This window comes from Zootoca vivipara, chromosome 11 (genome assembly GCF_965207765.1).
Source record: "Zootoca vivipara chromosome 11, rZooViv2.hap1.1, whole genome shotgun sequence".
In the NCBI taxonomy this organism is placed as follows: Eukaryota; Metazoa; Chordata; class Lepidosauria; order Squamata; family Lacertidae; genus Zootoca; species Zootoca vivipara.
The window spans coordinates 50,880,972-50,900,471 of record NC_142594.1 but is presented as its reverse complement, the minus strand read 5'-3'; the positions used below and the strand labels follow the sequence as shown (position 1 = coordinate 50,900,471).

General features: G+C 44.5%; 1 protein-coding gene across 1 annotated transcript; it reads right to left on the bottom strand.

The window, feature by feature from the left end:
- Positions 1-28: 28 nt before the first annotated feature.
- Positions 29-14,532, bottom strand: ACAA1 (acetyl-CoA acyltransferase 1). The gene is made up of 12 exons (XM_035129375.3): positions 14,337-14,532; positions 13,261-13,354; positions 12,977-13,034; positions 11,779-11,858; positions 8,843-8,885; positions 7,131-7,229; positions 6,265-6,345; positions 4,214-4,404; positions 2,981-3,160; positions 2,325-2,380; positions 1,607-1,752; positions 29-840 (listed from the first exon to the last, which is right to left on the bottom strand). Exons 1-12 carry the CDS (start codon positions 14,523-14,525, stop codon positions 765-767), a joined length of 1,293 nt encoding a protein of 430 aa, XP_034985266.1. The 5' UTR covers positions 14,526-14,532; the 3' UTR covers positions 29-764.
- Between the last annotated feature and the right edge of the window lie 4,968 nt (positions 14,533-19,500).

Here is a 19,500-nt window from a genome sequence, read left to right as displayed (position 1 = left end):
CATTTTTAAAAATCAGGACTAGAAAACAGGAGTTATTAGAAAACTTTATTATTTAGTTGCTATTAAAGGCTCAAGTTCTGACACTAGGTGTCTTGCAAAGGCAGCCATACTGAGGTTTTCATTAATGAAATTTAATTAATTGGTTAAAATCCTTAATGATCAGTGTAAACTTCTGACCTTGCATAATATTGGCAGGAATGTTTTAGGAGTTATTAACATATAGGAGGGGGAGCACTTGAAGCCACCAAAGTAAGCTTTTGAACTCCAATTATTAAGTCACCTTCCCATAGAAGTTCCCCAAGCAAAGCCACAACCCTCCTCTGTTTCAACAGTGCTACATCAACCTGTACCTTTTTATCAGTCAGTCCTAAGAGGACCTCTACTGACTGACTTTTGTCTCGCAGAGTTAGGCTGGCTAAACGAAGAAGCCAGTGCTACTGGAGCCTGCTCCCAAATACACGATTAGTCCCTTTAGGCAGAATTCCCCTCAGGAACAGGTACTCAACTGGTTCTGCCCCACAGATCAAGATTTATGACACTCAGAGTCCCATCCCGCTTACCCAAAGCCTCTCTTGTAGGAGAATGCCCTCCCTGTGCAAGATTTAGCTGGAAGGCTGCAAAGAGAGAGATGACTGAACTAGAGCTCGGTGGCATGTATCCCACCTGCAGGCTACATACTGAGAATCTTTTCATTGGACTGATCCATGAATCATTTGGGGGGAGGTGCTGGAAACTTCCAGCCGTTAAGCAGGCCAGAGTTCTGTTCACTTTCCAGGGTACTCAAACACCGCAGCCGCTCCCATCCCTGTTCCAATGCACATGGAGACCACGCCGTACCCTCTGAAAGGAGACAAGTTAGTGTCTAACTCTGTTTGCATTCTCTAGTTTTATCTGACATGGTTTTAGAAGCAGACTACTTTTGAACTCATACCCCGATTGATGGTCGCGCAGGTCAGAATTTGCAACACAGACTAAAACCAGCTAACTCTTCTGCCCTACATGACAACTAGAATAAGTGGCACAACGGCAGCTGCATGCAGATCCAGCCACCTGAGATACTTCAGCCCAGTATTCCTAAACTGTGTGCTGCAAGAGCTAGATTTATTCAGAAGTACTCACCCCAGGGGCTGCCTGATGTGCCTCTGTATGATTTACTGCTCAGACATACCCAAAGCAGTGTATGAGAAAATGAGAGCATGCACATCTTGGCTATCCAAAGATCGGGGGAAGTTGCTTTCAAAATCATTTGAGTTACTGAGATTTGGGGAGGGAGAGAGAATTAGGTGTTCACTGCAGTAGAACCTAACAGTACACTTGGATTGCAAGTTTAAGGAGAAGTGGCAGGGACCAAACTGTTGAATTATTGCCACATGCAATAACAAAGTCCTTTGATGTGTCTTAAATTTATTTCTGCCAGTTAGAACTTGCATAAGAGTTTTGCGATAGTTGTAACTCCTGAACAAGTTCCGCCAGTTTAGAAACCACCTGCGCAACCCCTCCAGCTCTCTCTAGGGGCATTAAAAACTATGTCTTTCTTTGTTTAGCAACATGCAACATCAATACATACTTCAAAGTTAAGAGTTAATGCAAGTGACTCCACACTCACCTCTTCCCCCTACGCTTCAGCTCGTTGAGCAGAGTGACCACCTGCCGCGCCCCAGTGCAGCCCAGAGGGTGCCCCAAAGCAATGGCCCCACCAAGGGGATTGACCTTCTCCATGGGGATGCCAAGCTTCTCCACACAGTAGACAGCCTGCAGAAACACCACAAGTCAGTGTCACCTCCACTTAGCCAGGTGGATTCAGATTCAACATCTGAATCTCCCATCTTACACTTCTTAAGGAGATTCAACATTTTAAATCAACTGAATAGAGTTATGCAAGTCACCCATTCCTAGGTGAACACTAGAATTACCTGAATAAAGGCATGACCAAAGAATATGAACACCCCCACTGTATGCACTGGATTTCTACTATTCACACCACATTATAAATGTCGAAGCTTTGGAAGGGATGTACAGGAACTATTATGTGTGGGCCTGAGGGACTGGATGCCCATTATCCAGGGGCTACGAGAACCTTAAATGCAGTCCACCTCTTAATTATTGCAACTAGAAAGCCCTTATTTTTTTTTTACATTTTTCATCTACCTATCCAAGTTGCTTTTAATACAGATGCATTGCAAGAGAAGTGATGAGCCCTTTTGCTTTCACCTAAGCCTATCACCTCCGGAAGAAACCTAAATCCATTTGGTCCCAATACAGAGAAAAGGGCTTCTTCCTACCCCACCCTAAAAATGAAGTGCAACAGAATGGGCAAATCTCACCTGACTAGCAAAGGCCTCGTTGATTTCAAATATGTCAATATCTTTCACAGTCAAACCTGCATGTTAGAGCGAGAGAAGATGCCAAAGTAAGCCTTTCCAGTTAATATTCGTAACACCATTGTTGCAATTCATTGTGAAATTAGCCTGCTCCACCCTTTCAGTGTTTGACTCATCCCCCCAAAAGATATGGGAGGGAAATATGAATATGGGGTGGGGGAGAGAGAGAATGAACTTGGGGAGAAAGAGGGAGAAATATCTGTGAAGTGTGTGTGCAAGAGTTAGAGATGCTTGTGTGTCCATGGTTTGTTTGTGTGAGGTATGTGCACGAGAGTGAGTGAAATACAGTCACCTTTTGTATTTTTCCTGGTACTGGTGAATTCTCCCTGTTACTAGGTATAAGTGGCATCAGAGTTTGTGTTGATGAAATTAATATTCGTGATCCCCACCCATCAGGACATAGTGGACTTTCTACTGCAAGCCTCAGGTTTTCTGGGTGGGGGTGGACAGCAGCAAAGACCATACCCTCTCCATTTTGTGTGTCATGCCATGCTCCACAGCAGCCCTTTTGCAACTGGTGCCCACAGCACTTACTCAAAATCCAAAAAGTGCCCATTGGCCCCAAAAGGCTGGTAACCCCTGGCCCGAGGTTAACTTACCAGCCTTTTCCAACGCCACCGGAATGGCATAGGCTGGTCCAATGCCCATGACATCGGGCGGAACGCCAACTATTGCACACGACCTCAGCACCCCAAGGATGGGAAGGCCCAGCTGGGCAGCTCTGGAACGTTTGGCCAGGAGAAGCGCAGCAGCGCCGTCACTAACTTGGCTGGAATTACCTGTGGCAAGAGATTTCACATGCCAGAGCAAGGTTTCAGCATTGTGAGGCACGTTTAGTTACACAGAATGCTGGCAAGCCCAGCACAAACCTGTTATGACAAAACTCTACCAGAGAAAAAAAGAAAAGATTCAGACTGTCTGTTCCCAGCCATTTGCAGGCCTAAGTTAATGAGGTCATGGGTGATCTTTGACACAGAAATCCAGCAACATTAGGCATTTGTTTGCAGTGACTATGACTAATACTGATGGCAGCTATTCAGAGCAGGACTAACAGCCTTCAGAGAGGATCAATATACCACTTACTATTTTTTTTTATTTTTGCTGGTCTCCAATGTGGGAATCATAGAAACTGATACTGATTGAGAATTGCATTGGCTGCAGAACTCTGCAATGTTCAGGAATTGTTGCCTATGCCTTCCCATCTAATCTGTTTCTTTCCCACAACCCCGCTTCAAACATGCACACAAGCTTCCACCATCAATAACCCGTTTAAGAGCAACTTTATCTGTTTCCTTAATCATAATAAAAGAAACAGCCTAGTCCAGATTATGGGTAGAAAGGTGCCTTATACCAGGTCAGATGATCTGCCCATAGAACCCAGTATTGTCTACTCTGACTGGCAGTGGCCTTTCCTATTAAGATGGAGATGCTTGAGTCTCCAGCTGTTTTGAGCTACAATTCCCATCATCCCTGACCACTGGTCCTGCTAGCTAGGGGTGATGGGAGTTGTAGTCCAAAAAACAGCTGGAAACCTAAGTTTTGGAATCTCTGCTCTTGAGTGTAAATGATGCATTCCACCACTTAGCTATGGCTCCTTCCAAATGCATGTCACGACTAGCTTCATTAATTATTTCAAACTGGCTTTTCTTCCTTTGCTGTTAACAGGCACTTTGCATCTTGCAGCTACTAAGCATTATGTAAATAACAGCCAAATCAACAAGACTGAACTGGCACGTGCATAACTGCAAATAGAGAAGACCCATTGGCACAAATTACAAATGCCTCCAGTTGCTTCATCTCCTGTTAATTCGGCCTCTGCTCCTGGTACTTACCAGCAGTCGTGGTGCCATTCTCCTTGAAGGCCGGCTTTAGCTTTGCCAACCCCTCCAGCGTGGTGCTTGGCCTGACCCCTTCATCTTGGAGCACAGTGATCGTCTTCTCTTGGCCCTGGTCATCCGTGAAGGTGGTGGTGACAGGGACAATCTCATCTTTAAACCACCCCATCTGCTGGGCTCGAGATGCTCTGGAAGCACAAATGTACTTTTTTGCACAACATTTTTCACGACGTGGCTGTGTTCTAAGCAACAGGGTGAAGCCACAAAATAAGATTGTGCCTTCCACAAGCCAAATGAAAGACATTTAAATGATGTCACCTATGTTAGCACAGGAAGGGAGCAGGAGGAGTTGTCCATGCTTGCTTTAAGAGGAGTCCAAGCAATGTTTGCTGCTCTGGGACCCCTTCCATTTGAATGCAAGGTTTCTGCTCATTTCAGTGGTGTTTCATGAGGATATTTATGTGAGACTGAGATAGACCTGACTTTAGACAAACACACTATTCCTAGTCTCAAGCATTGGCACTTGAGATGCTAAACTATGGCAATTGATTAGATGATCCATGACCATTCGAGCCTGCACAGGTTCCACAAAGCTCTTCCATCCGACAGGATGACACGTTTGCATCCAAACCTAAGACAAACACAAACAGGTCTACAAACTTTTACAGCCCTGCACTGCAGCAAAGAGTGATCCGTTAAGATTACTGACTTCCATGTTCTGCATACAAGCCACAACTTGCACCATAGCATCTGCTCATGCAAGGCAAGATACAAAACATTTGTCTTCCTAGGCAGAACTGAAAGAATTCAATTAAATGGAAACAAAAAAAAATTCCTTCCAGTAGCACCTTAGAGACCAACTAAGTCTCTAAGGTGCTACTGGAAGGAATTTTTTTGTTTCGTTTCGACTACGGCAGACCAACACGGCTACCTACCTGTAACTTCAATTAAATGGCTCAAAGGTACAGTCAGATCGAGCTGCAGAACCCAAATGACAATATCTCACTTTTGGAGAGTAGGTGCACTGCATTCCTGTGCCTGCAGAGCAAGCAGCACCGCATGAATCAAGCCAGCTAAGCCACACAACGTTTGACACACACCAGAAAAGGCCATAAATCAGCAGTAAAGCCCAGGTCCCTCCCAAGTCCTTAGTACAGTTGGGAAAGAGCTATGCTTGAAGCCCGAGAGAACCAGATTACTGAGCTGCCAGGACCAATGGAATGACTCGGTGTGAATGCAGTTTCTGGAGTTCCTACCAGAACAAGTCAAACTGAGGAGAAAGGGGTGAGCAGGAAGACATTATTTCCCCTCCGTGCATATCAGAACCCCCCCCCCCCAACCGCAGAGGGAGGGTGTGAATGCACGAACTGCTATGACTGGTGGTGCCCTAGCAATGGCAAGGAGAAAGGCTTGAACCTTGAATTCCCTGGGAGGAAGGCCAAGTTCTAAAGGGCATCTGGCTTGGAAGCAACTTCCCCAACTGTGCACTAGGCACACAACCAACAAGCAAAGTCCCTGTTGCAAGCCACTATGTTATATCATCAGGCAGGAAGGAAACCTGGAAAAACCACTGAACCAAACAGGTCATTTCACAGGAATGACACAGCGTGATTTAATGCTGTATTAGTCAAAACATGGTATAATCGTACCTTGGTTTTCGAACAGCTTAGTTCTCGAACGTTTTGGCCCCCGAATGTCGCAAACCCAGAAGTGAGTGGTTCTGGTTTGTGAATGATTTTTGGAAGCCAAACGTCCGACGGGGCTTCCAATTGGCAGCCAATCAGAAGCTACGCGCTTTGGTTTCTGAACGTTTTGGAAGTCGAACGGACTTCTGGAATGGATTCCATTCGACTTCCAAGGTACAACTGTACCAAGAAATGCTGGATTCAATAAGCTGCTCTGTCTTTTGGATGCTGGTGTTTGCATAGACACAGGTGAACCGTAAGCAGTGGCTGTGGCAAGTAGGACACACAAAGCCGGCAGCTTCTAAATCGGAAAGAGCCAAAGTCCGTTTCTTTGGGAGCTGGAAGAGAAAAGCAACCACTTACTTTTGCTGAGAAGCCAAGGCAAAGGCATCTTGCTTTTTCCGGGTGACGTTAAATCTTTCGGCTACATTTTCTGAGGTTATTCTGAAAAACAAGATTAGTTATCAGGTGGATTAATCCATTGGTTCAGAGCATATTTGTCTCTCTAAGGAAAGAGAAGGAACTGTGGAACCAATGGAACTTTCAAAAGAACCAGGTGGTCCAGAATCAGGATCTACCACCCCAAGAATCACAACTTTCATTATTAAAAAAGCAAGTTTCCAGTTCACATTACTGCAAGACTAAGCTTATAAATATGTTAGCGATGCCCAATGAAAAACATCAAAAGAAGTGGCGAGGGAAAAGAAACCAACTGGCTGAAGAGGCGATATTTATTAAACACTTTTATAGTACTCCTTTCTGTAACAAAGTGACCTCAAAGCAGCTTGCATAAAGCATTGAAAGCAATACAAATTCTTAAATTACAAGTAAAAAAATCACAGCAATAAAATAATTATAGTCAACAAAACAATAGCAAAAAGAGAGAAGAACTGGAGTAGCCTAAACATAGTTGCCAAAATGTTGGGAAAATACCAACCGTGCCTTTGCTTTCTTTAAACAACTTACTCCAATGGTAAGCACATGCAAAACAGATGAGTTTGTTCAACTTATTATACAAAATGCCTAACTTCCATGCAAACTTTGACTTTTTATTGGTGTGTGTACACAAGTTGCTGTTATATTTGCTGTATGCCTTTTACTTGCCTTTATCATCATTCATCAGCTTTACCAGAAACCTGACAATGAACAATTTCTCAGAAACTCAAATAGATGGAAAGTAGCATCAAAAAAGCCCCCCTAAAACCATAAGAAGAGATAAAAACACCTACCCCATTGGGATAAGACAATCTCTGGCGTTGCTGTTGTCCATCATACGAGAACTGACGTCCCCAGGATTGCCGACGGTACGCAGAGACATGCTTTCCACTCTGGAGGGAGAACAGAGAGATAGAAATACTTTTGCAAACCTCACTCATATTAAAGAACCATATAGGGATCAGGAAAAGAGACAAGTACCTAACTGCTTTCATAGGGACACCAAAAAAGAATTAAATAAAGATAGCACATAACCAAAATATAAACTCGCTGCCTACATATATTTTGCCTGTTGGACCATCTGGAAAAATCACTTGAAGCAGCAATCTTATACCCACTTACTCAACTGGACTACTTCCAGGTAGACATGTATAAGATGATACTTCTCCACTAAACGGTATCAATCTCCGCCAGCCTTCCTTGGATTGGTGCCCTCTAAACATTTTGGACTATAAGTCATAACATCCCTGACTCATTAAACATGCTTGCTGGACCTGATGGGAGCCAAAGTCCAAAACATTAGGGGAGCAACCAGGTTGAGGAAAGCTGTCCTGTGCTATCAGGTCAGAACTCTGAAAAAGACTGACGCCTCAGTTATATTTATATTAACTCTGAAGGATCCTATTGAAATCAATTATTTCTAAGCAACAGTGTGTTGAAGGATAGCATTAAAGATATTAGGTGCCTTTAGATCTTACTCTGTACGAGCTGGGGTACACTGTTTGCATTATTTTCTGAAACGCTCCTACATGCAGTATTAAAATATGTGTTTAGCAAGAGAAGCCATCTGCCCAAATTCTTAGCAGTCAGACTGAATAGTCCATGGGTCAAGGTTGGTTGCCAAACAGCCTCCACAAAACTAATAAGCCACCCGATGAAGCCATGGACTTTCCAAAGAGCAGGTTTTTAACGTCTGCAGTGTCAGTTTTCAGCCCCAGACTAGAAGATACCAAAAGGTTTACGGCTCACAAGAATCAACTACCACTTTTTATTTGTAAGGGCAGCATATCTGCCAAGTCAACCGTTCTGAATTCTGTACAGATGCAAGAGCAGTTCCTGGCTACACTTTAAAACTCTTGATAGCATTAAACAACAGATCAATGTTGCCAGGCGGGCCGGTAAGTTAGCTACAGCAATTCTCTACATAGTTCTAAAAAGTGGGCTTAGCGAGTCTTTCCCGGAGAAATCAATACAAAGCCACTCGCAAGTGGCAACACTTGGCCTGCATTGCTCAACAGGAACTGAAGGTCAGAGTGCTCGGTTTCGGAATCCCAGATCAGCCTTCGTCCTACATTTTTCTGGCCTAGCATTTGCAAGCTAAGCTTTCACAACACATACATGTCACTGCAAAATTAAGACCAAGCTACAAAGCCTAGATTATAACAAAGGTGTGATCCTGAGCAGTATAAAGCTGAAACATGTAAACATCCTCCTACAGGAATGGCTTTTGCGCTGTATTCTAAATTCTAAATCAAATTAAAGTGGAAGTAGCATCAGACCCACAAGTTTCCATAATGGATTCGGGTGTTTTATTCTAGTGCAAACATTGCTTCACCATTGCTAGCACGAAACACGGAGGGTGTCTTTACATTCCTAAAATGCCAGAATGAAAAAAGATCCCTCTTCTGTACCAGCTGCCTCAAACAACAAAATACTATATGATCTGAAGAGAACATGATTGAGGTTACAGACTAGCAAGGGATGTTCGTGAAAAAACTCTTCTTACCCACAGGCCATGCCCATGTCGTAAGCTCCATTTCTGATGCCACCTACAAATAAAACAAGCAATAATTTAAGATCAACCGTAGGTTTCCGAGTGGGAGTTGATCATGGTGTGGATTTGGCAAGCGTGCCTTCCTCTTAGCACATTTCTCCCTTGTGTCCTGAGTTCAAGTGTCTTCAAAGTTGGTAAAGGCTGTTCTCCAACTGGAGCGTTTGCAGCCAGTGTTTCCCAGTTGTCAGTGTTTATACTACTGTTTTTAGATTTACCTTGAGACAGGTCACTGACTAATACGCTGCATGATGGCTATCAAGATTATACCTCAATGCAGGCTTCAAGGAAGGAAACTATTGAGGCGTCTCTCTATTAGCTGCAACCGGCAAAATTCTCACAAGGATCTTAGCAAACTGTCTCGTAACAATATTCGAGGTGACCCTTCCTGAATCCCAAAATGGTTTTCGGCCTTCTAGGGGGACAGTGGACATGATTTTCACTGCTTGACAGCTTCAAGAAAAATGCAGGGAGCAACACCAACCCCTGTATATGGTGTACATATCTTTAGGCACCAGGCAAAAACATTCCTCTTCTCTCAGCCCTTTGGCTAATAAAACAATCTATAGCCTTTTAAACGGCGGGGGTGGGTGGGTTGTTTGTTTTTATGGTGTGTATTTTTGTGTTTGTATTCTAAACTGCCCTGTGATCCTTGGCTGAAGGGCAGTATAGAAATGTAATTACAGTGGAACCTCAGTTTACGAACACCTTGGTTTACGAATTTTTGGTTTACGAACGTCGCGGACCCATCTGGAACGGATTAATTCACTTTCCATTACTTTCAATGGGAAAGTTCGCTTCAGTTTATGAACACTTCAGTTTATGAACAGACATCCAGAACCAATTACACCCATGTTTCAGTTTATGAACGCTTCAGTTTAAGTACTTCGCGGACCCGTCTGGAACGGATTAATTCACTTTCCATTACTTTCAATGGGAAAGTTCGCTTCAGTTTATGAACGCTTCAGTTTATGAACAGACATCCGGAACCAATGGTGTTCATAAACCGAGGTACCACTGTAATAATAATAATGAACACTCCCAGATCTTCATGGAAATAAACTTATTGGTCCAAATATCTTAACCCCATCTATCAACAGAAATCAATACAGAAACAGCACAGGAAGGTCAGCTGCAGGAATTTAAGTACTCACATGCCAAGCTGACACTTGCTTTGATCAGGACTTTCAAAAGCACTAAAACTAACCAGGCCTCTGAAAACCCATAAGTGCAGAATTTTGAGGCAAGCTACTTATCCTGAGAATCTGGCGGTTTGTCTTAAGTTCTTAAATGTGAAATTGTATTTGAAAGTGTGCATGCAATGCCTGCCAAAACATTTGTGGGGGAAGGAGACAACTTCTGTATCCTGTACTGATGTACCCAGGTACACGCCCTCAGGTATTAAGTCTATGTCTAAGGTACAGTGGTACCTCTACTTACGAATAACTCTACTTACGGATGTTTCTACTTATGAACGGAGCTCCGTCCGCCTTTTTGGATGCGGTTTAGGATTTTTTTTTCTACTTACGAATTTTAAGATAAGGTTGCTTCAACTTACGAATTTTTTCTCCCAGTGCATTCCTATGGGATTCGACTTACAATTTTTTTTGACTTACGAATGTGCGTTCGGAACGCATTAAATTCGTGAGTAAAGGTACCACTGTATATATCTGCAAAGCCTGAGCCATCTTTGTCTCTTTTGCCTAGAAGCAGGAGAAGCAGAGATTCATATTTTCTTAAAAATCATTTCTAAGTCTGTGTCCTCTGTCCCACTAATGAGAGGAGATGAAGGAATCATGTTTTGACAAGCGCATCCTTATTTGAGATACCAACCACCTGGTTTTAGTATATATTCTTCTCTAGGAAGAAGATGTTCAAGGTTTCTGAAAGAACTGGCATGCGGCCTAGAACTGTGATAGGAAAGGAATTCTTGCGAAAGCAGGCCACATGGGTTGTGTGGACTAGAGTATTCAGATTTCAAATATATATAGAAATATATATGAATGTGTCTAATAATCATTTTTCCCTTCTGTATCACTTCTTTGTATCAATAATGTATCTGTAATGGAAATAAGGATGTTGGAATGTACCTGTGTAGGGAACCTAGCTTCTCTCTGTAATGGGACTAGATGTTGACATGAGTCCTACAGAAAGGGAGGGGGTTTGATTTGAAGGAAGGCTGCTCAACGGAACTGGGTGAAAGTTACATACTTTACAAACTACTAGGTCATTGTAACCCTAAGTTTTGCGCTGACATGCCTTATAAGGAATAGTGGTCCGTAATCCTAAGTGAGATAATTGCGGATATTTCATTTATGGTCATTAGGTGTGCCTTCTCAGAATGGGATGTCTCTTCCTAGAATAAGGGTGGAACTGTTCAAATAAGGTCTGAACGGAAGGGCCTTCACCCCTAGGATTGGTCGTTCCTTGTTCTTTTAGAATGAATTTCATTGGTTGTCCTGTGTTGCAATATCTGGTTTAAGGTATATATTTTGTTGGCAACTGATGTTCTGGGCCAGCCTATGCTGAGTCACTTTCTTGCAAGCTCGCAATAAAGTACTCTTTATACTTTCAAACTCAACCCCACGTTTCTGGAAGTCTTCTTCGCCTTCGCAGCTGCCCAATAATTTGAACCCGCTTCTCAGGTACAACAGTATTGCTACCCGTGCCTCTCTTCCCAGCCTCAATATATTTCTTTATACACATCAATCACATTACACCACACATCCAGACTCTGCAAAACTTAAACTATTAATCAAAGATACAAAATAGGCATATTCCATGCTTATCAGGAACACCATATCAGAATTACTGAAATGCAGAATTTACTTGGAATGCAGAATTTTCATGAGCTTTTTGCCATGAAGCCCAGTCACCAGCCCCCTTCTTACCAGCTATATTGATCAGAGCCTGCAACCCAGATGAGCACTGCCTGTTAACACATGATATCGGTACAGTCTCTGGAATGCCACTGAAACAAGACACAAGCAAGATGATTCATTAGCACAGAAACTAAGTTGGAAGCCCATCTCAGAGATGCCAATTTAGAGGGATGGAGTCATTCTTTTGAGCGTCCGTTTATGCTGAGAGTAAGATAATGCAAGAGACATAAGGTATTCCAGCCACTTAAGACTCCTTAGTCACACTGAAGAAAGTAGGACTAATGATCTGGTGTAGTTTAGGGGATTACAGTCTATACAAGAAATCTGACTTATACCAAGTCAGACTATTGCACCATCTAGCTTTGTATCATCTATGCCAGATGTGCATAAGCTTTAGCCTTCAGCTGGCAGAATGTGACTGACTTAATCACCGTGTCCTGGCTGAACCAATTTGCAAAGTATTTTCCAAAAGATTGCCAAACGCCTTTCTGCACACATGCACCATTCTTGTATCCTAGTGATGTGTTGTATTTTAATGTACTGTTGTTCGCTGCCCTGGGAACCTCTGCATTGAAGGACGAATTACAAACTTAATCGCAATGCATAAGCTTTCAAGACCAAGAGCAACCTTCTCACATAATAAACCCTGATGGAGACACAGGACAGTGAGAGCCACATTATCAGACTGCGAGACGCCAGAAGAGATGCTAGTTGTCACTTTTTATGAGTAAGCACTCAATTACCTGTAAGTGAAAAGCCATCTAATCATATCTTTCTTTCTAAAGCACAACCCCCATTTCATAGCCCAACCTCTTAAAGACAGGTCAAGTAGACAATATAGGCCTCACCTGTGGTGGGGGGGTGGCATAAACAGAGAGCAGCACAACCCTAAACCATTACACCACTTTTCCTTGGCCTCTTTTAAGCCATCTTGGAATTACTTAAGTTACTAACACTTGTTCCTTAGCCAGGGGAGTGACTATCAAGTTTCATCTCACCTAGTATTCCTCCTCCCCTGCCTTGCTTTTTTCCTCTTGGCATGTGGAGAACCTGAGATAGTTATTACCACACCTGCTATCTGCCCCACAATGCATTACAAAGTTCACAAAAGTAGGACAAACCAGCAATACTCCTTCCGCACTCTCAAACATTAGCCAAAGCTGGCAGCCCCAATCTGGTATCAAGAGTGTTAAATAGCAAAGTTCACCTTAGAAATTGTCCAATCCTCGCCACTAAAGCTCCAGCTCCAGGTTGAAGAACATTTCCTAGGTGCAAAGAGATTAACCTGCTTTTGTTATCTGCAGTTCAGAGGCCATCTCCAGATTTATTTTTTAAGAAGGGGCAATTCAGCATTTAAGAAAGAGATGACAGCCCATTTCCCAGGCAGGAATTCTCAATCATTCCATAGCACAAGGTTAGTGATTTTACAGTTACAACTGGGGCAGAAACAGAAATATGTACAGTGATGCAACTTCAATATAAATTACTCACCTACACAGATATCTCCCAGCAACTCAGGGCTTAGATTTAGGTCTTTAAGGACAGCTGTCATGACCGCAGCAAGAAGTTCATCAGGTGTAGTTTCCTAGATGGGAAAGAAACAGAAAACCGTTCTCTTGTGTGTTTCCCACACTAAAGGCTTTACTATGTAACTTGTTGTTGTTGTTGTTTAGTCGTTTAGTCGTGTCCGACTCTTCGTGACCCCATGGACCATAGCACGCCAGGCACTCCTGTCTTGACTATGTAACTATGTACTACTTAAACTTTGATTCTTTTAAAAAATTACTTTTTGTAGCATTGAATTCATTCGGCATCTGCGAAATTGCTAATTTTTGCCACTTGAGTTTACTGGCATGTCATATACTTTGCACAATTGTATTTCCATTGCTCTGTATTCTGTTGTTTGGGCATAGTTTGTTGCGGAAAAGCAGCATATAAGTACACTAAATCTGTCAAATGTTTACTTACATCCCACCTTCCACCACCATCTGTACCCCTGGACCAGGCCTCAATGTGGCTTGCAACAAATTAATCCATAATCTGTTGGTTAGCTTAATAAAAAGAGAGCCACTGTGTTTGCCCTGGGAGTTAGTTCATTTTTGCTGGGATAGCTCAGTCCTTAAGAGTGTGACTCTTAACCTTAGGGCTGTGGGTTCGAGCCCCACATTGGAGAAAAAAGGGTTGGACTAGATGACCCTCATGACCCCTTCTACCTCTACAATTCTATTTCTCTCTTTTTCACAGACCCCTCCCAATCTCCTTTTCCCATCCACAAAAAGTGGTTTACACCTATTGTGTCTGACCTAGTTGAGGTTCCTGCATTGCAGGGGGTTGGACTACATGACCCTACCACCTCTATTTTATGCTTCTAAGATAAAAGGCAAAAAATCCAAAAGCACATAAAAAGATAGTCGTTTTTGAAATAGTATTATTTAATGAAGTGAACTGTAAATGTTTCTAAAAAAACAAGCTTATGAAAATGCAGAGAACTTGAAAGCATCGCCTCAGCCGCCCCCACCTGCGCCTCCCTCTCCGCCCCCCCCCAACCTGCTCGCTTCGCCCACTACCTTGAAGCCGCCCCTCTTGGCCTTGGCGATAGGCGTCCTCCGCCCGTGGACCACCACCACATCCTCCGGGGCTGCCACCGTTGAGAGGGCGGCCCCCGAGTAGCCCAGGCAGGGGCTGGCCCGCAACGAGGCAGGTCGGCCGGCCCCGGACAGGTGCCCGACAACCACCTGCAGGCGATGCATCCTCATCCGCTCTGCGCCGCCCCTCAAATGGGCAGGTGAGGCAGCCCCGGAGAGCCACGCCCCTCTGCGCGCTGCATGCCGGGAGGCGCATAGCCCCTCCCCTGAGACGGCCCCGGGGAGCCACGCCCCCCGCGCGCTGCATGCCGGGAAGCGCCTCACTCCTCCCCTCAGCTGGGCGGGCGGGCAGGTGAGAGGCAGAGAAGACCACGCCCCCTCCGCGCTGCATGCCGGGAGGCGCCTCGCTCCTCCTCTGAGGTAGCCCTGCGGAGCCACGCCCCATACGCGCTGCATGCCGGGAGGCGCCTCGCTCCTCCCCTCAGCTGGGCGGGCAGGTGAGAGCGGCAGAGTTGCCACGCCGGCCCCCCCCCGCGCGTACTGCATGCCGGGAGGAGCCTCGCGGCTTCCCAATCACCCGCCGATTCTGGGCGCCATCTTGCCACAGGCAGCGTGAGAGCAGCGCCATAGAAGTAGGAAAATACTAAGAGTCGCTCGTAGACACCCCCACTCATTGGATCTGAACCGGGAATCAACCTCTCAATCTACGTCGCTGAAAGCAGAATCGGGAGCTTGACAGATTGGAGGACTGGGCTAAAGTTAACCAAATGAGTTTCAGTAGGGACGGATGCAAAGGTCAGGGGGAGAACCAGACGCACAAATATAGGATGGGGGACCACAAGCTTAACATAAAGTGAAGTGTTCTGCAGCAGCAAAAAAAACCTAATGCAATTTGAGGCTGCATCAACAGAAGTCTAGTGTCCAGATCAAGGGAAGTATTACGGTAGTACCACTTTGTTCTGCCCCGTTCAGACCACACCTGGAATACTGTGTTAATTTCTGGGCACCACAATTTAAGAAGGATGTTGACAAGCTGGAAGGTGTGCAGAGGAGGGCGACCAAGATGATCAAAGGTCTGGAAACTAAGCCATATGAGGAACGGTTGAAGGAGCTGGGTATGTTGAGCCTGGAAAAGAGGCGAGTGAGAGGAGATATGAGAGCCATCTTCAAATATATTCAAATGTCCCACGGAAGATGGAGCAAACTTATTTTCTTCTGCTCTGGAGGATAGGACTCGAATCAGTGGCTTCAGGTTGCAAGAAAGGAGATTCCGACTAACCATTTGGAAAAGCTTTCTGAGAGTAAGAGCTGCTCGGCAGTGGAACGGTCTCCCACGGGAGGTTGTGGACTCTCCTTCCTTGGAGGTTTTTAAGCAGATGTTGGACGGCCATTTGTCATGGATGCTTTAGCTGAGTTTTTCTGCATTGCAGGGGTTTGGACTGGATGATCCTCAGGGTGCATATGGCTCTGTGTAGAAAACCTCTGATCTACTGTAACACTTTGCGTTTCAGTTCTCAGTGTCCCACTGCTTGCAACCAGAATGTATATCACGTGTAGACCTCTGTGGACCTGTGGACCTTCCATGTATCTTGACAAATTGAACTCCAGTCTACAAAGGCTTATACATACCACAGAAAACTTCCAGAAGGGCAGCTGTGTTAGTCTGCTGCAGCAAAAGCAATGGAGACTATTGTGGTACCTTAACAGCTAACAAAGTTAGTGTGATTTTGTTGAGATTCCTGCATTGCAAGGGGTTGGACTAGATGACCCCGGGGTCCCCTCCAACTCTACAATTCTATGATTAGATTCTTCATGGCACAAGCTTAAATAGGCTACAGTCAGCTTCATCAGACGCATTATGCTTATGCCGTTATATATTTGTTAGTGTTTGCTTAAGGTGCCACAGAATCCTTAGTTGGTGTTTTTGCAATAAATATTTAAGGGACCACGAGACTCTTGGTCATTCTTCCTGAAAGAAATTCTCACGGGCTATAATGACCATACACAAAAAGGAGGAGGAGTTTGGATTTGATATCCCACTTTATCGCTACCCTAAGGAGTCTCAAAGCAACTAACAATCTCCTTTCCCTTCCTCCCCCACAACAAACACTCTGTGAGGTGGGTGGGGCTGAGAGACTTCAAAGAAGTGTGACTAGCCCAAGGTCACCCAGCAGCTGCATGTGGAGGAGCGGAGACGCGAACCCGGTTCCCCATATTACGAGTCTACCGCTCTTAACCACTACACCACGCTGGCTCTCACAAGCTGCTGATCTGACAGTCAGTGCATCATCTAAGAATGCCAACTGGCAGACTTGAAACACCAAACACCTACAGCCTTTGCTGGTATAAAGGGGTATCTTTATGCTCCTTACTAAATGAATAAAATTAAGCATTTCTGCTCTGATTTTCCCAAGTGTGGATGAACAGATATGATCAGATGTGTGATGCTCTTCCAGAATGAAACATTTCACCAGGCTGCAGTCAGTGTGTTTCTTATTCCCTCCCCTCTTAAAAAAATAAATCAGAAATCTGCCCTCCTATTACCACAAAATTTAAAAATATTTTATTTCATGCATTTGGGGAGGGAGAGAAGATAACAGCATTTACAGCATTTAACAAAGTACATTCAACAATGTGCCCCAGTAACTCTTTTTTTTTCTTCCTATCAACAAATCCTTCTAGAACTAATAATTTACAATATTTAAAATCATCCATACCATTGTAGAGTATGAACCTATCTCGAGGATAAAGCGCTTTAACAGTGGTATTTATACTATGATAATGGTTTGCAAAGTGGGCAGTTTTACAACCAGGATTCAGCACGCAGCCCATGCCTCGTTCACGCTACAGTTTGGCAGTGTGTGTGATGCCCCCATTGCTTTGTGGGACAATGTGACCCTTCTTATGTGCAAACGGATCTGGATGCGATGGGATCTTTTGAACTGGGATCCACCTATGAGTGCAAGAACAGGGCAAAGGGGATATTGGCATTCTGCAAGCTAATTTCTCTTCCTCCTCTTAGCTCAGATGCAAACAAATGGAAATGGATGGATACATACTTCATTCCCCCACAACTTGAGTCCAAAAATTAACCTCATAACACTCGTCCAGTTTTCAACTCTGAAGTTCGAGAACACTCGTTTCTAGAAATGAGTGCATATACCTATATTGCTTATTCAGTTTATATTAAACTCATTCATTCACATTTCAAGCTTCAGAACTGAATGCATTGTTTTCCCTTTTAATTAAACCTCATTCCTAACAGGCTTTAATATTCTCCCGCTCCCCCCCAAAATAATAGGCAAGATTCGGTGCTGATCATACTGCAGACCCACTGAAGTCAATGGAACTAAGCAATCACAAGTTAAGTTGGATTTCATCCAGTACAATTCTTTATAGGTGTCTTAGAGGAAGCAATCTTGCTCTGGTTATGCGGCAGCCGGGGTGGGGAATATCAGGCCAAATGCGGCCCCTGGGCTTCTCGGCTCTGGCCCTCGGAACCCTCCCTGTTATGCCCCTTGCTTGTCTGGATAGCCGAGAGGAAGGGTGTGTTTGTTGTGTAGAGAAACTAACCTAATAAATAAGGTACAAAATAAAATTTATGCTCCCCTCACTTTTGCCTGTGGCCCCAGTCACCGCTGCCATGTGGCCCTTGGAAGGTTTCCCAGCAGGGAATGTGGCCCTCTGGCTCACAAAAAAGGTCCCCCAGCCCCAGAATGCAAAGGAGACATTTCTGTACCCAAAGCTATTGGTTTCCCTATGCGTGCAGCAATAGACTAAATGGCTCTTTGGTCCCTTCTAAGTGTTAGATCCATGATTATGTCTGTATTATGAATTTAAACAACTTTCAAGATGGGTTTTCCCCCCGCCCTGGCTGCTGTAGCCAAGGAACTGTAGTTGTGTGGACAATTAAGGATCTGTAATTTTTAGGTTTCCCAGATAATGCAAAACCGCCACTTCCCCAACTCCTTGTCAGGAAGGTGCAACTGTTAATCCAGTTTCACACCAGCTTCAGAGATCTGCTTGAGGGCTGGATCTGTAAAGTTAGATATACAGTTTCACTCCTAACCTTTTTTTCCCTCCTGTGCAAGGACAGACAACAAACAGCAACATCACTATCTACATGATGATGTCGTCTTTGGGATGAGATTGCAGTGCTTTCAAAAGCGGTGTCCCCACGACACACCTGGAACTTACCTCCTGATAGGCTATGTGCCTTTTGAACAAGTCATACAATTTGCTTCCCACCTCCCCCTGCCTCACACTTCTGCCTTGTTCTCTTTTGAACCTGAATCACTGCGAGAGATTTTGACGAGGAGAAAAGCAAAGGTACCCGAGGAGGAAGGACTTCACAACTCTATACATATAAACATGGAAGGGGATAGGGTGACATCAGTATATCGGTGGCAAAGGCTGCGTATGCTGTGGCAGGAGCCGCCGAAATAAGCAGGGGTGATCAATGCGCCAACTGGGGTAAAGTCCTGTGTCATGATATCCAGGTCAGCCCAGTTGGGAGGTACATAAGGAAAAGAAGTACTTGCAGCAAAAGTGGAACAAGATAAAGACTGCCTGGTGAGCAAATGGCTCTGTCAGAATCAGAGATGGCGAACCTGTGGCCCTCTGGATACTGTTGGACTCCGAATCCCATCATCTCTGACCAGGTTCACGTGGGCTGATGGGGGGTGGGGAGTCCAAGCGCAAGTGGAGAGTCATGGGTTCCCATTCTTTGATTCAGAGCATCAGATATTCTGGCTCAACACTCCTTCAACTCGTTTTAACCCTTGGATCTGCTCACACTTTTCAGAGGGCGAAATGAAGGCAAGAAGCAAGAGGCAAGAAACTTGGTAAAATGAGCCGCGTTTGGGTTCACTGCCCTTTTTCGTCCTCGGATAAGCAATCTCGTACACAGGAACAGGGTTGTTTTTGCTTGGTGGTTGGAGTTTGCAGTGCGACAGAGAGCGCTCAGTATCCAATGAATGACTCAAAATAAGGGTTGGTATGACTGACAGACCCTCGCGTTTGATGCTGGCGTAGACAGGGGTCGGTTCCTCGCGGTATCAACCCCCGAGACACCAACTTCTGATTTTCCTGGGTGTGCAAATAAGGCCTTAGACACCATCTCGTGAAACTTGTGAGCAGATCTTTT